This window comes from Postia placenta (assembly GCF_002117355.1).
Source record: "Postia placenta MAD-698-R-SB12 unplaced genomic scaffold POSPLAscaffold_7, whole genome shotgun sequence".
Lineage (NCBI taxonomy): Eukaryota > Fungi > Basidiomycota > Agaricomycetes > Polyporales > Adustoporiaceae > Rhodonia > Rhodonia placenta.
In genome coordinates this window covers 401,667-415,770 of record NW_020169838.1, presented here as the reverse complement: position 1 = coordinate 415,770, position 14,104 = coordinate 401,667, and the positions used below count along the sequence as shown (strand labels likewise).

General features: G+C 56.1%; 6 protein-coding genes across 6 annotated transcripts in view; 4 read left to right on the top strand and 2 right to left on the bottom strand.

Annotated features, from left to right (window-relative positions):
• POSPLADRAFT_1066048 (hypothetical protein) overlaps window positions 1-419 on the top strand; it is a gene marked incomplete at its 5' end in the record, with an annotated part of 3,012 nt that extends 2,593 nt beyond the window's left edge. Inside the window, one exon of the mRNA XM_024482035.1 lies at window positions 38-419. Coding sequence (XP_024338816.1) covers window positions 38-224 — 187 coding nt within the window. The 3' untranslated portion in view covers window positions 225-419. The remainder of the gene's footprint in view (window positions 1-37) is intronic.
• Window positions 420-424: 5 nt separating this feature from the next.
• Window positions 425-1,141, top strand: POSPLADRAFT_1039899 (hypothetical protein). The gene has a single exon (XM_024477614.1). The coding sequence runs from the start codon at window positions 654-656 to the stop codon at window positions 1,101-1,103; it is 450 nt and encodes a 149-aa protein (XP_024338815.1). The 5' UTR covers window positions 425-653; the 3' UTR covers window positions 1,104-1,141.
• A 659-nt stretch (window positions 1,142-1,800) lies between these two features.
• Window positions 1,801-2,797, top strand: POSPLADRAFT_1143675 (hypothetical protein; the record flags this gene model as incomplete). Its single annotated transcript, XM_024485596.1, has 4 exons — window positions 1,801-1,912; window positions 1,949-2,075; window positions 2,259-2,539; window positions 2,571-2,797. The coding sequence occupies 4 exons, from the start codon at window positions 1,801-1,803 to the stop codon at window positions 2,795-2,797; spliced, it is 747 nt and encodes a 248-aa protein (XP_024338814.1).
• Window positions 2,798-3,442: 645 nt separating this feature from the next.
• On the bottom strand, window positions 3,443-7,201 carry POSPLADRAFT_1143836 (hypothetical protein; the record flags this gene model as incomplete). The annotated part of the gene is made up of 4 exons (XM_024485623.1): window positions 3,443-6,273; window positions 6,325-6,462; window positions 6,610-7,012; window positions 7,049-7,201. 4 exons carry the CDS (start codon window positions 7,199-7,201, stop codon window positions 3,443-3,445), a joined length of 3,525 nt encoding a protein of 1,174 aa, XP_024338813.1.
• Window positions 7,202-7,556: 355 nt separating this feature from the next.
• POSPLADRAFT_1142484 (hypothetical protein) lies at window positions 7,557-10,700 on the top strand (the record flags this gene model as incomplete). Its single annotated transcript, XM_024485431.1, has 8 exons — window positions 7,557-7,621; window positions 7,671-7,917; window positions 7,973-8,647; window positions 8,795-9,153; window positions 9,202-9,367; window positions 9,431-9,635; window positions 9,691-10,413; window positions 10,492-10,700. The coding sequence occupies 8 exons, from the start codon at window positions 7,557-7,559 to the stop codon at window positions 10,698-10,700; spliced, it is 2,649 nt and encodes an 882-aa protein (XP_024338812.1).
• A 174-nt stretch (window positions 10,701-10,874) lies between these two features.
• Window positions 10,875-12,946, bottom strand: POSPLADRAFT_1046488 (hypothetical protein; the record flags this gene model as incomplete). The annotated part of the gene is made up of 15 exons (XM_024479045.1): window positions 10,875-10,913; window positions 10,962-11,021; window positions 11,073-11,227; window positions 11,278-11,335; window positions 11,385-11,412; window positions 11,464-11,526; window positions 11,582-11,682; window positions 11,744-11,789; window positions 11,987-12,016; window positions 12,105-12,186; window positions 12,244-12,269; window positions 12,323-12,340; window positions 12,466-12,564; window positions 12,694-12,730; window positions 12,907-12,946. 15 exons carry the CDS (start codon window positions 12,944-12,946, stop codon window positions 10,875-10,877), a joined length of 882 nt encoding a protein of 293 aa, XP_024338811.1.
• Window positions 12,947-14,104: the final 1,158 nt, after the last annotated feature.

Genomic DNA, 14,104 nt, shown 5'->3' with positions numbered 1-14,104 from the left:
CGGGCTCGTCTGGTTCTGGTTACGGCTCCGATGAAAGAGAGAGGGAGAGGGAGAGAGAAAAGGAAAAGGAGCGGCTGCGCGAGCGCGAGCGCGCGCACCACCAGCTGATCCAGCGCTGGATGCCGACGATCGACGCGGCTGCGAGCAGCCCGCCGCACTCGAAGCTCGCCGCGTGGCCGCCGGCGCTGCGCCAGAAGACGCCGGCGCCGTCGCCCCGCGCGTGAGCACGCCCGCGCACGCACGCTATTTATCCGCCCGTCTGGTGGTGTCAGTTATTGCTTGTCTGGATCCTCGTTCTGCAGCTCGCCCCGCTGCGCCTCGCTACGACTTTGATTACATCGCCCGCTATGGTACTAGACGCCTAGTTGCTCGCGCTACCGCCTCTATCCCCGCCTTCGCCTCCACCTCCGACCCGCCCCGCGCGCGCGGATTGATTCCCGCGCCGGACTCGTTGACTCGCTCCACGTTATACTTCTGCTCGACGCCCTGCACAGGTCCGTCTGCCCGTTGTCCGCCTTCCCTTCCCTCGGCGCGCAAGTTTGCGCGCCACGCTATTGGGTTTCCCGGGTCCCGACTTTATGGTTTTCGTTTGCGTTATTTCTTATCCCATTCTGTTTTGCCTTTTCATCTTGGCCCGTTTTGTGGATATATCTATGTGGAGCGTCCCCTACCTAATCTCGTGCCTCGTATCCCTTTTACCCTGTCCCCTTTGTCCCCGGATTGCGGATGTTCCCGTTTCCCTCGTCTCCATCTCCTCGTCTGTCTGTCTGTCTGTCTGTCTGTCTGTCTATAGCCTGCTCTCGTCTCGCGACTCGAACGTTCTCCCAGCCCGTTTCACTACCCCCCGTGTAGCAAATTGCTGTCTCCTTTGCTTCTTCTCTTCCCGTCTTCTCATCTTCTGTGCCCCGTACCCACCCACCCCTAATTGCCCTCCGCGCCCCACCACCATCCTACATCCTATATCCTATCCCAGCCATACGGATCTGGAGCTCTCTCACGATAGATCGGAACGTGTTTTCCCTTTACGATACTCACGAACCCTTAGGACCCGTTACGACCGCTTTTTTGTGTCCCGCTTAGCACGCATATCGTACGCGCCGTAGTTAGTATGGCTGAATGCGACGGATGTTCTGTGCCCTTACGTGGTCGGTCTGTCTGTCTGTCTGTGGCGAGTGCATGTCCACTGCCACTAGTGTTGGATATATGGGTGAGTCCGTGTGCTGCTTGTATTCCTCTTCCCCTATCGACGGGTCTCTCGCGCGAATCTGGCGGGCAGCCTCTAGCCTCTTCGTATGTAGTAGACCCACTCGACGCGCGCGCTCCGTCTGTCAGCCCGATCCTGGTATGTACATGTACATCGACGCTTCCCATCTCCCGTCTCCCTCTCGAGTCATAGCCCTACGCGACGCCTCGTGTGCCCCGTGCGTACGTCAGTGTAGTGTCAACCGTGCATCCTGGCTTCCCTGAACAAGACACCGAGACACCGAGACACGACATGAATCAGCGCCCCGCGTGCACGCACTATGCGAGTGCGAGTGCGCTTCTGGGGCTCCCGGGCCCTCCCAATAGCATAATGGCATATGATTATGGCCGCAATGATGCCCATCTGCCCATCTACTGCACTGCCTGATAAGCTCGGGCTCGCCCGCCGCCCCGGGCGGCAGGTGCCAAATGCGCGCGCGCTTCCTGGCAATGGTGGCCCCCCTTCACGCCGGGCCTGCCCCCGCTCCTGTGCATATGAAAATGCAAATGCAAATGCAAATGAAGATGAGATGAGATGAGAGCGAACGCGTATTTGCAATGTCCGCGTGCGCGATTGAATATGCAGCGCATTCGATGCCCGCACTTCCCGGGGTGCTAGCCGTTGCCAATTCGGGCGTGCGGGCTGCAGGTCGCGAGGCCTCGCGTAGCGGTGCGCGATAGGCATTCTCGTGTCGTGATTCGCGAGTGTGCGTTGGCGAGTCTGGCGATGGGCCCGCTATCGCGGCGCCGGGGGCTGAGGATGAACCCTGCCCATGGGAGATTGGGAATGGGGGAAAGCGGCTGCGCTATGCGCGTAGTGGGCAAGTGGGCAAGTGGGCAGCACTGGCATGGCGCCAGGCCTGATGCACGATGCATCGTGGCGACGATACGGGGCGTGCGCGGGTCTGGAACCGGGGGGGGGGAGCTTTTGGGCAGAGGGCACTGGCGGCTGGGGGTGTTCGTGCCAATGCGGGGGCTATGGAGTGTGGGAGAGCGTGGCCAGTGCCGCGGTGTAGGATCAGGGTGCAAAAGCGTGCGGGTGCGCCGAGCCACAGGCTCTCCGGGTTCGGGTGGTCTGGTGTTGGCGGGGGGCGTGATCGAGATCCGGCCTGGGGGGAGGGTCGGATCCGAATTGCGGTGAATGAGAGGGAGGTTGTGGAGCGATGTGCAGAGGGCAAACTTGTGAAGAGAGAGAAGGGAGAGATGGAATGCATGGAAAGAAGGAGGGAGGAGAAGGAGAAGGAGGAGTGCGCAGACGGCTCATACTGGCAGGCGCGTGACCCGCGCGCGATGCATTGTCCGTGACGCCGCGGCCTGTGGGTCCCAAGATGGACCCGGCGGCTGCGCTCGGATCCAGCACGAGAAGACGAAGGAGATCCCAGGAGCCGGCGCGCGCGCGCAACTGCGACGTATGCAATATGGTCATAGGGGAGGGTTCTCCGGGGAACAGCGAATGCTGGGACACATACATCATAGGCTCAGAACCATCTCAAGAGCCGTTGCGACTGCGCGAAGATCCGGGGTCAGGTGGGGGTCAAGTGACGCTGTGCCATGAATGCAGCGGATGTGGCGGCGAAAGGACCATTGAAAGAAAATAATGATTGTGGGAGTCCCAGTTTTTCGACGCACGAGCCCGAAAGTTGGCCACACGACCTCTGCTGCCAGGCTCCGGAGCCGCACAGTCGCCCGGCGAGCGTTAGCAGCGGAGGCGGACATGCGTTGTTGTGATCGACGATGATCGCGCGTCGAGGCGGGTAACGCTGATCGGGCACCAACGATCGAGGGCCATCTCAAATTGGCAGGCATCCAAGAACGCGGGACCTACAAACACGCGGTCAGCCTCTCGCAGGCGACCCTACCAAACCCGAATAAGAAAAGCTGCGCACCGTTCTCGACTACACCTGGCTCTGGCGGCGAAAATCAGCTGAGAAATTTAAGCGCTATATGGCATGGACGGATAGATCCTACATGCAAGTGACCAGGAGACAAACATAGTATCCCTGCCACAACAACAACAGTGGGTATCAACGAAATCTGATATAGATAGCAATGCAACGTGCAGGCGCGTGAGCGGGCAGCGAGACAGTCCATAAAACTTAGGATCCATAACAATACGGTAGAGCTCACACTGGACATTAACACAAAGATCGCGGACCAAAGACGAAACCATGCATGGTTACCACAGAACAGGTATGTTTGTCTACTCTTCGTCCTCGTCTTCCTCTTGAATCGCAGCGGGACCCGACCGCCCGGCGGGGAGCTGGCGTCTTCCTCCTCGCGGCTCGGGCGGCTCGAACGAGCTTTCACTGGGCAACGGGGAGCTACGCCCGACGGGCGATCGCCCCGCCTTGCCCCGTGAGCCCCTGCTGGACACATTGACCGGTGCAAGGCTCGCAGGCGTTCGCTTGGAGCTGCTCGCACGGCTGGCGTTTCCGCGGGGAGCCGGCGAGAGGATGGGTGTCTCGGGCGGATGCGAATACGAAGGGCCGGCGGTGCCGCACGCGGCCATGGGCATCTGGCCCAGGCCGCCGGCATACCCGGGCGAGTCGTCGTCCTCGTCCACCCAGTCCGACTCGTCGCCCATGCTGAGCGACTGCCTGCCGGAAAAAACGTCGCGGATGCCCTGCCCGTCGACCGGCGGCGAGATCGCAAGCACCTCGATCGCGGAGTACGCCTGGCGGGTCTGCCAGCCGGGGGGCTCCAAGCCCCACGACTTCTTCCAGCTTGACCGCCCGAGCGAGTTAAGGTACCCGCCGCTGCCGCTGGGATTGGCAAACGGCGTCTGGCGTTTGTGTGCAGCAAAGGCCGTCGGGGTGTGTGCGCGGCGCGGCGTCTCCTCGAGCGAGCGCCGTACCTGCGGCTTGTGTGGCGAGCTGTTCCGCCTGCTGTCGCTCTCCGACAGGTCGTACGACGAGCCGGGGTGCGAGGAGCCCCGCGACTGCGCCGACGACGCAGAGTTGGAGCGCAGGTGCGCGAGGTTCGGCGGCTGCATCTGTCGCATGACCCGCGTCGACGACCCGGAGCCCGCGCGCCGGTGGTACTTGCTCGGCAGCGGCGACGACGTGCGCCCGGGGTGCATCGAGCCCGCGGAGCTCGCCGACGGCGACTTGCGGTGCCGCTGCTGGCCATAGAAGCTCTGCATCGACGACGGGCGCGAGACGAGGTCCTCGCGCTCCGAGTTGGGCGTGTGGCTTCCAAACGAGCGCCGGCTTGCGTCGCTGCGCCGGCGCGACACGGACGTAGACGCGAGCCCGGGCGACTCGAGCAGCGGGAAGTGCGTCGAGTGTACGGACGACCGGCGCGAGTTGACGCTGCTTGAGCGCCGCGAAGAGACCGACGTGCGCTTCGAGCGCGCCTGACGCCCCGCGCGGTTCCCGCTCGCGCGCCGCTTGACTGTGGGTCGACTGCGCCCCGATCCGCCGCTCGGGCCGGGGTTGTTGAGCGCGGCCGTGTACAGGTGCGCGTGTGTGGGCGAGTGCTCCTTGCGCTTGCCCTTAGGGTCCTCCTTGAACCACATGCGGAACGCAGACAACAGGCTCGCGCGGTTGCGGTTCCCGAGGCCCTTGTTGCCGGTGATGTTCGGCAGCGCAGAGAGGGTGTCGCGGGGCGAGTCTGTCGGGGGCGGCGACGCCCTCGAGTTTGTGAGGACCCACGGCGAAGACATCGCCACGTGATTGAGCTCCGCGCTCGAGGGCGGCGTTGTGGGCACCGCAATCTCATTCGATTTGAGAGGCGGGCTCTTTGCGAGCTTGCTCGAGCCGCTTCCGTGCGAGACACGGGGCTCGTCGCCGCTGCCATTCCCGCTGCGCTTGTCCGTAGCCCGCTCCTTCTCCTTTTCCTCCCGCACGCCCTCGGCGGATTTCTTTCTGACCAGCCCTGCGGCCTCGAGCGCGGTGGTGGCCCGCTGCATAATGCTGACACTGCCTGAGCGCGCTTTGCGGCCTTTGGAGCCGTCCTTGTCCTTCATGCTACCGCCAGGCGTGGAAGGGTGCGAGCGGATCGAGATATCCGCAGTTGACGGCGTAGGTGAGAGAAGCTGGCTCGTGGGGGACTTGGTACGAGGAGGTGTGCGTGGGCGCGTCGTGACCGAGGCTGTGGGAGTTGGGGGTATCAACTGCAACTCGGGCGCAGAGTGCGCCTGCGTCATGGCGGGCAGTAACATCGATTGACTTGCATCGACAGCAGCGTGCACAAAAGCGGGGATCTTTTTGCTGTCCTTGTCCCTTGCACGATGCTTCCCCTTGTCTTCCGCTTGGGACTTGGCGGTGGCACCCTCAGCTCCAGCCGGAACCTCCTCCAGGGCGCGTTTCTCCGCCCTGCGCTTGAGCATCCACCAGAGTGCCCCTGTAGCATCGCACGCATCGCTCAGCACCGAGTGCACAATCTGGCCGGTGTCAAAGCCTAGCATGCTCAAAGAATTTAGCAGCTCTCGTTCAAGCGGGGTCGAGAAGATGATAGGTGCAGGGGTTTGCAGTAACGAGGAGAAGTCCTGTACCGGTAATACACCGTTAGTTTTTTCAAACGTAGGTGTGCTAGGGTCAGACAGAGTAGATGATACGGAGCGACGCTTTGTGCGCGCAGGGGTCCGTGTCGGATATGCTGGCGGGACCTTCGGATTCGCGTTAGATCCACTGCGAGAGAAGGATGAGCGTGACGGGGTCTGATCGGGTGTCTGTGGCCGTTCGTCTGGTGTAGCATCTACTTTGACGCCTACGCTTCCAATGCCGAAAACGTCGTCTGGAATCCCTTGGTCGGGCGTCGTGGCTACTGAGGTAGGGAACTCCGAAGAGGCGGAGTGATAGGTCGACTCTGACAATGCGGACTGTGGCTGAGAGTCCGCATCCGCAGATGGCGGACGCAGCATCATTGGGGAATTCGGCCGGGAGGAGAATGAGATGCTGCTGCGCGAGGAGGCTGGAAGAACAGGTATCGTAGTGAATGCGGTGAACCAAGGATGCGCTAATATCTGGGCGATTGAGGGGCGTTTTTCGGGGTCAGTTTGTAGGATGTTCTTAATTAGGTCTCGCGAATCTGGGGAGGTCAAATGAGTGTTTCCTTAAACGCGTTTTGCAATGAACGCACCTTCAGAAAGCCATTCGGGATCCTCAAACACGCCTTCTATCACCTTGGCTCTCATGATACTTTCGTCGTCATCATCAAACGGTAGCATGCCCGTCAGGAGCGTATAAAGAATGATCCCCAGTGACCAGACGTCCACTTCTGCATGGCAAATCAGAATATGCCCAGCGAACAATCACAGCCGCGGCTTGCCTGGCCCGAGGTATTTCTTCGCGAGTAGCATCTCCGGGGACGCGTACCCGGTTGTCCCGCAGAACGTCTCCAACAGCGACCCGCGCTCGAACTCACGCGTGAACCCAAAGTCGCCAAGCTTCACGCGGCAGCGCTCGTCCAGCAACACGTTTTCCAGTTTCAGGTCACGGTGTACAATCCCCTTTGAGTGCACGTACGCGACAGCGAGACATAGCTGCCCGAAGATGATGCGTGTCTCTTCCTCGTTCAAGCGGCCCTTCTCCGCTAGGTAGTCAAAAAGCTCGCCCCCAGAGCAGAGCTCGGTAACGAGCCAGATGTTGGACTCGGTTGCAATTACCTCGAACAGTTGTGTAACATGCGGATGGTGTAGTTGTCTGTGGTGGTGGATCTCACGCGTGAGCGACGCAGACATAGCCTTTGGAATCTGCTTGATGGCGACGCGGGTCCCAGAGAGGCGATGTACCCCGAGTCGTACTTTACCGTACGTACCTGTCTCTCCCTTAGCAAGCGAGCTCATAAAAACACATGGCCACACACCCTCGCCGATGACTTTCCCTAGCGTGTAATTACCGACAACCCTGATCTTCTGGGACGAGAGCTCCTTCCCGAGTTCATTATAAGCGTTAGCGAGTTGTGCCTTGTGGTTTTGGGACACTGAGGTTGAGTGTCTATGCCCGGTGGAAGACATGGCGACATAGATAGAAGGAACGACGGATATGAGTGAGAATCAAGTAGTCGAAGTAGCAGTAAGATAATGATCCTACGTCGCATTGTAACATTTGAAGCTCCGATTATGGCATGATAAGGTCTGGATGAAACTCCGATTACCGAAGTATCAGAGTCACACTGTATTGATTCTATTCACTGTTACGACAGGCGTCTGCTATTCTCTTAGCCCAGAACTTGCAAATAAATCTCTCGTCGTGTTTGATTTGGGCCCAACCGTCGTACCTATACCTACTCGAGAGCAAGATCTAGCTCAAGATCTATCTCGGTTTGCCTACGCCTTGAACAAGATCTAGTCAACTCGAGGCACGGGCCCAATGTCGACATTACTTGGAAAGAGGAAGGAGAGAGAAGCAGATGAGCCTGCGGCAAAGCATCATGGGTAAGTGCTCTGCGATTTCTGGTGTCGTATGCTAACAATGGATTGGTAGATCCACACTTTTTGTCTCCAATCTACCCTACACCGCAACCTCCATTGACCTGAATACGCTTTTCTCCGACATCGCGCCAGTACGATCTGCATTCGTTGTCCTCGACCAGGCATCAGGTGTATCTAAAGGCGTCGGCTATGTCTCTTTTGCTATTAGAGAGGATGCACAGCTCGCATACGAGCAAATTAATCAAGACGGCCTCATATTGGACAGCAGGAATCTCCGTGTCCAGTGGGCGGAAAGCAAGGTATGAGTCGCATGTTGCCGATTGGTATATTTTTGTTTAGCTTGTTACAACTCAGTATAAAGAGAAGACACAGAAGGAGCCAATGGCCAAGTCTGAGCCAATGCCTAAACCCCCGCGTCCCGCACAAACCAACGCCCCGCGCGATCCTCTGGCCATCCGAACAGTAGCCATCTCCGGTCTCCCTTCTTCCGTCGACTCGAAACAGCTTTGGAAGAAGATCCGCAAGCTCGACGGCGCAGAGAAGGTCGACTGGCCCATTACCTCTGCCAATGGTGATGAAGACCGCAGCACGGCACATGCCCTCTTCACTACGCCTGCAGCCGCGGCAGACGCTGTGAACAAACTTCATGCACACGTCTTCAAGGGCTCACTGCTCTCAGCCACGCTCAAGAAGCGGCTCGACGGTCTCGCAAAGGCGCCGAAAACGGCGAAGGCGGCGAATCCCAAGGGCCCGGCACCGAATCGTGCAAGCAGACTCATCGTGCGTAACCTTCCATTCAATATCTCAGAGCAAGACCTTCGTGCTCTTTTCCTACCGTACGGCCCGATTCACTCAGTCGACATTCCGTCGGCGGTGGACGATGCGAAGGAGGAAGACGGTGAGGCGACGCTGCAAGCTAAGCGTGGCAAGGGGTTCGCGTTCGTGTGGATGCTGAGCCGAAAGGATGCAGAGCGTGCAATGGAGGAGTGCAACGGGATGAAGGTGCAGGCGGGCATGGCAGCACGGCTAGTGGCGGACAAGCAGAAGCGGAAGAAACAGCGGCGGGAGGAGGCCAAGGCGGAGAAGGCCACGACACAGAGAGGGGAGGACGAAGGGGGAGAAGAGGACGAAAGTGAGAATGAGGAGGAAGACGGGGATGCGGGTGCTAAGCCACAGGCAAACGAACGAGTGATAGCGGTGGACTGGGCGCTGAGCAAAGACAAGTGGGAGCAGGAGAAGGCGAAGATAGAGCCGGGTCAGGAGGATGCGGATATCAACATGGTAGATGTCAAGAGCGAGAAGGGCAGCGAGAGTGGGAGCGAGAGCGAGAGTGACACTGACGAGGACGAGCAGCTTGGTGTCCATGATGGCGACAGTGACAACGATAGTCGGCTGAGCGATTCGGATGATGGCGACGAGTCTGAAGCTGAGGACGAGAAGCCTTCAAAGCCCGTGCTTCCCCCTCCCGATGTTGGCACGACTCTTTTCGTGCGCAATGTACCATTCGAGGCGACTGAAGACGAGTTGCGGACATTGTACGTAATCTTGTCTGTCGCCATTCCTGATCGCTCACAAGCATGCAGATTCCGAGCCTTTGGCCCGCTTCGCTACGCGCGTATCACATTGGACTATGAGACCGGTAGATCAAGGGGAACTGGTTTCGCCTGTTTCTGGAACAAGGAGGACGCAGATAAAGCAATTGAGCAAAGCGATATTTTGCGAGCTGAAACAGCTGGCGACAGAACCGCAGTGGCGGTGCGTCCGTATTTTGGTGAAGCGTTCGTGCCTCCTGACCTGGCCCCCTCATTACAGCAGCCCAAGAAGAATCCCTTCAAGATGCCTTCATTGCTCACACCTGATCCCTCTGCGTCGGTAGCGCAGAACTTGGTCTTGCATGGCCGAACATTGGATGTCGTCCGCGCTGTCACTAGAGATGAAGCTGGGAAACTCAAGGAAGCAGGGGAAAAGCAGCGGGAGAAGGCTGACAAGCGGAACCTCTATCTCCTCCGGGAAGGCAGTGAGTCATCGTGCCTTGCATTTGTGAAGGAAGGGTGTCGCTAAAATACTAATAGTCATACTACCGAACACTCCTGCCGCCGAGGGCATGAGTGCGGCAGACGTAGAGAAAAGGACTCAGTCATACAACGCCCGTCGTGCGTTGTTACGCTCCAACCCGTCCTTGTATGTCTCCAGGACGCGACTCAGCATTCGGCAGCTGCCGCTCTTCGTTACGGAACGCATGCTGAAGCGGCTCGCCATCCATGCAGTCCGTACGTTCGATAAGGAGGTCAAGGAAGGCGCGCGACAATCGCTCAGTGAGGATGAGCTAGACGAATCTGCCCCTACACTATCCGAGGAGACACCCGTCAAAGAGGAGAGCAGCAAAACGCCCGGACGTAAAGGGAAGGGTGGGCGTGCAACGGGCGTCAAGCAGACCAAGATCGTGCGGCAGGCGGATCGTGTGGACCCTGTGACGGGGAAGGGCCGCAGCAAAGGCTACGGCTTTCTGGAGATGATAAAGCATGCTGATGCTCTCCGCGTTCTACGGTGGGCGAACAACAATACTGAAGCAGGGCGATTATTCGAGGAGTGGTGGAAAGCTGAGGTAGAGGATTTGATCAAGATTGAGAAGAAAAAGCCGACGAAGGATGACGCGCGCATAAAGCGGCTCAAGGAAGAGCTAGAACGAGGTGCTCCTGTGAAGAGCAGAGGAACCCTCATCGTTGAATTCTCGATTGAGAATGTACAAGTCGTACAGCGACGTACTGCCCAGCAACGCGAGAAACAACAGGTCAGTCTTATTTTCCTTGCTACTAGGGGGTTGTCTTTATAAGTGACGTTCTTCCTACAAAAGGGCGTCGGAGAGAAGAAAGTTACGCGAAAAGTGTCGCTGCCAGATATCAAATCCGAGCCTGCGGAGGAGCGGTCGCCCAAAAAGCGTCGAATGTCAGCGCCGAAGCTACAGAAGCAGTCGCTACAAAAGCAGTCATCTAAGGATGCGGCACCGAAATCGGGGCATCAAGTTGGCTCGTTGATTGGCAGGAAGCGGAAAGAACGGAAGTCAAAAAAGGGGGCAAGCTGAAATGAATAGATGACATAGGATACAGGATGTACCTCTACGTCGAGTATCAGCGAATCATTGTCAGTAAGCACTGCTAAATACACATTGCCGAGGGGCTGTCGTACTACAGTGAGTTAACTTGAGTCCGCTATATCCAATAGTCTCAAAGTCCGGTACATTTTAAATAACGTCTCTTCAAAGCCGAATCCTGGCGAACGCTACACCCTGGCCTTCCTAGAGCAAAGTCGGCACATGTAGAGCCCTGAAAGCGACTGCTCTCACCTCAACCATTTGCAAGGGGCCTTCGTCGAGGTCTCTCGGACAGACACCAGCATCGAGAAACTGTGTTAGGTGAAATCATTGCATGAAATCTCGCTGTGAGTTGAAACGTACGTCGCAAATGCTGTGCACGCTGGGAGCTTTGTCTTCCTCTAGTTGGTTTACGATTGTGCGAGATTGGGCCGGATAGATTGTACTTGATATCAATCCAGTGGCCTCCCTGAGGCCGCGTCGCGCATTGAGGGTGGCCAAAAGTGAGTTGAGGGCGACTGGCGAGGGCACGTCAGCCGTTGTTGTCGGCGCAGAGGAGCAGACTCACCCTTCGACAAGACTATGTACAAGGCGATGTATATGTAATTGTCCGGCATTATCGCGTACTATAATACAGATTACTATGGCCGAGGAACCCACATAAATTGTACATACGAGGATCAGACACGATGTTGCACAAACACTGGGGACAGGTCTTAGTCTCTACACAGCGGATGACGTGAGAAGCACAAACCTTGTCAATATACCGGTCTCGATACCATACAACATCAGCATGCGGACGACATTGTCTGTCCGGCTACGATGAAGCCACTCATCTCAGTAGCGGTATCATGGAAGAAAACAGGACGCACCTAGGTAGACCCCCACGGTGCCCTGACAATATGATACAGAGAGAGACTGCAATCAACACATCACCAGCAGCTGCATTGCTGAGACCAACGTATAAAATTGGCTGCGATGATCCCATGTACAGTGAGCACCGTCCTTTGTGCTATTCGATTCTCTCCACTTACCGGGAAAACGCCTTGCGTAAAGGCATGGAAAGAATCGACAAACAAACTACAAAGTGATGTCAAACGCACTGCTTTGTCGATAGGAATGAAATTATTTACGCTGCAATTGCGAACGCTATAACAACGATAGTTTAGTCTCAGTACGAGGATAGCCGAAGGATCCATTCTCACCCCAATCCATAGCTATGACAACATCGATTCAGATAAACACGCCGATGCAGCCATTCCAGCAGCATCACTTACCAAATGTTACTATGCTGGTCAATATCTATGCTGTTTTCAGATGTATATCAAGAACACCTGTGAAACCGAAACGTACAATGGCAAGAATCAAGTACCAGTCCCAAGGACTGTTGCTCACTGGAGAAGATTACTCATGAGTTTGATCAGCATCTCCCAGATAAGAAGCAGGCGCACATTTCCGTAGCCGGTAACAGAATAAACTGTTGAAAGGAAAGCTGAGAAATACATGATGGGGACTTATGCACCACACATCATACCTCCGTACGATGACATCGCTGGTGCCCTTCAAACCCTTTTGTCTAGCTTTGCATTTATGTAGGACATGGATCCACTCACCGTTGCAAAAATGAACGCCTGAATCGAATATTCGATGATTCACAAAAGCATTCAAGAGAAAATAATGCTTACCGGTACGCTCCTTTTCCGAGGACACACGCCTTAATCTTTTTTTTCTCATCATGAGGTAAATATTGACGTACCATGTTAGTTTCAAGAGTCCGGATTCATCCCCGAAACGAATGACAGCGTAGGTGTAAACTGCATGGGTAACAAACGCAAGGTGTAGGCAGTCTATTAACCTGCGATCAAATCTCAGCTGTGTTGCACGGATATCTGGCCATGCGTTGCTTGCCAGAGAACGAAAACCTACATCAACATCAACAGTCATCTGTCAGCAAAGTGTATGCGCGACGCCTAGCGTGGCTTACCATAGCTCGCATGCAAGGTGGGTCTCCGTTATGACGCCTACAATATGTGTAAGTCTGCAATGACGTAATGCCGAAGAGTCTGTCCCGCAAGCCAGGTATCAGTCCTCCTAGGATGAACATCTTCGAGGAAGGATCGGTCATACATCGCAGTAATTAAGTTACCTAGAACGCCTTCAGAAAGTCGACCACATATGAGCCGCTGCTACAACTCACCTATGAATAGAGCTCCTAAGGAGTCATTGAGGTTAGCCATGAGTGGTTCTGCACAGCAGATGGTAAGGGGCGCAAAGCCTCGAGTCGGGGAAGAACATATATTGACCAAGGTAGGCCAGCGATCATCCCCAAGTATGATATGTTGTCATGGAGTCGAAGACAGATGTTATCATCAATCCTGCTGTTCTCCGTCTGAAGGATCTGTGAGTAAATCAACATGGAAGGAAAGCTTCGATGTCTACCTGCGATTTATCTAAGTTTATTCCCCTCTCGTCAGGCATATTCGGCATCGTACGTTCGGTACTGGACATACGTCCTTGGAAGTGGTAGTTAGATCAAAAAAAAGAACGGCTTTCCCGTGGCTTTGCGTGCACCGGCTTCAAGACTCACCACTAGAACGCCGACTTATCAGAAGCCCAAGTGCCGCGTCAAGTCCATGATGGAACGCACAGCTTCGCAAGAAAAATGATCGCACCGCGGGACCGCTACAGATAGTTCATGGTACATGATATTGGTTCAGCACTGTCGGTCCACCCCGGTTGGCTTTGACCGTCATAGGTGCCAGAATGCATGCCAATACTGCCAACCGTTGACACGGCAACGCAGCTGGCGTAAAGCCCGACGCAGGAAGTGGTAGGCTTCGACAGTTCCAATAAGATAAAGTTCATAGTTCATCGCATACGTGTCAACATATCTTCGAACTCAGATGTCAGACCATGATGATCTTATTGAATTGTGAATGTCGTATTTATGTCTTCTCCGCGGGGTGAGGCGGAGAAACATCGATGATATGAATCTAGAGACAGCTATAGAGCAGCCGTCTTCCTCTCACTCAGAAAGGAGGCTCTTTGCAGGCTGTCTTGGGGAGAACAGGGAACAACCACTAAGCGGACTTGAACGCATTTTCCACCAGGTCCCGACCCCGTCGCTTCTGCACTACATCATTATCAGGTACGCATCCAGTTACCAAGATGCGTCAGTATGTTTTGATACCTGGTCATATCTGGAGGGGCGCCACGGGGATAACAGGCGTGCGACGGTCGAATAGGCAATTCCCAATATCAAAGCCGCCTTGCTCTGCCCTATCCTGAATGTTCAGGCAGCAAGGGGAAGGCGAGCTAAGCGCCGGAATGATTATCTCTAAGCATTCCCACCGGACACAAGAGGGACAATGCAGGATGCCGCCAGAGTGTATGAC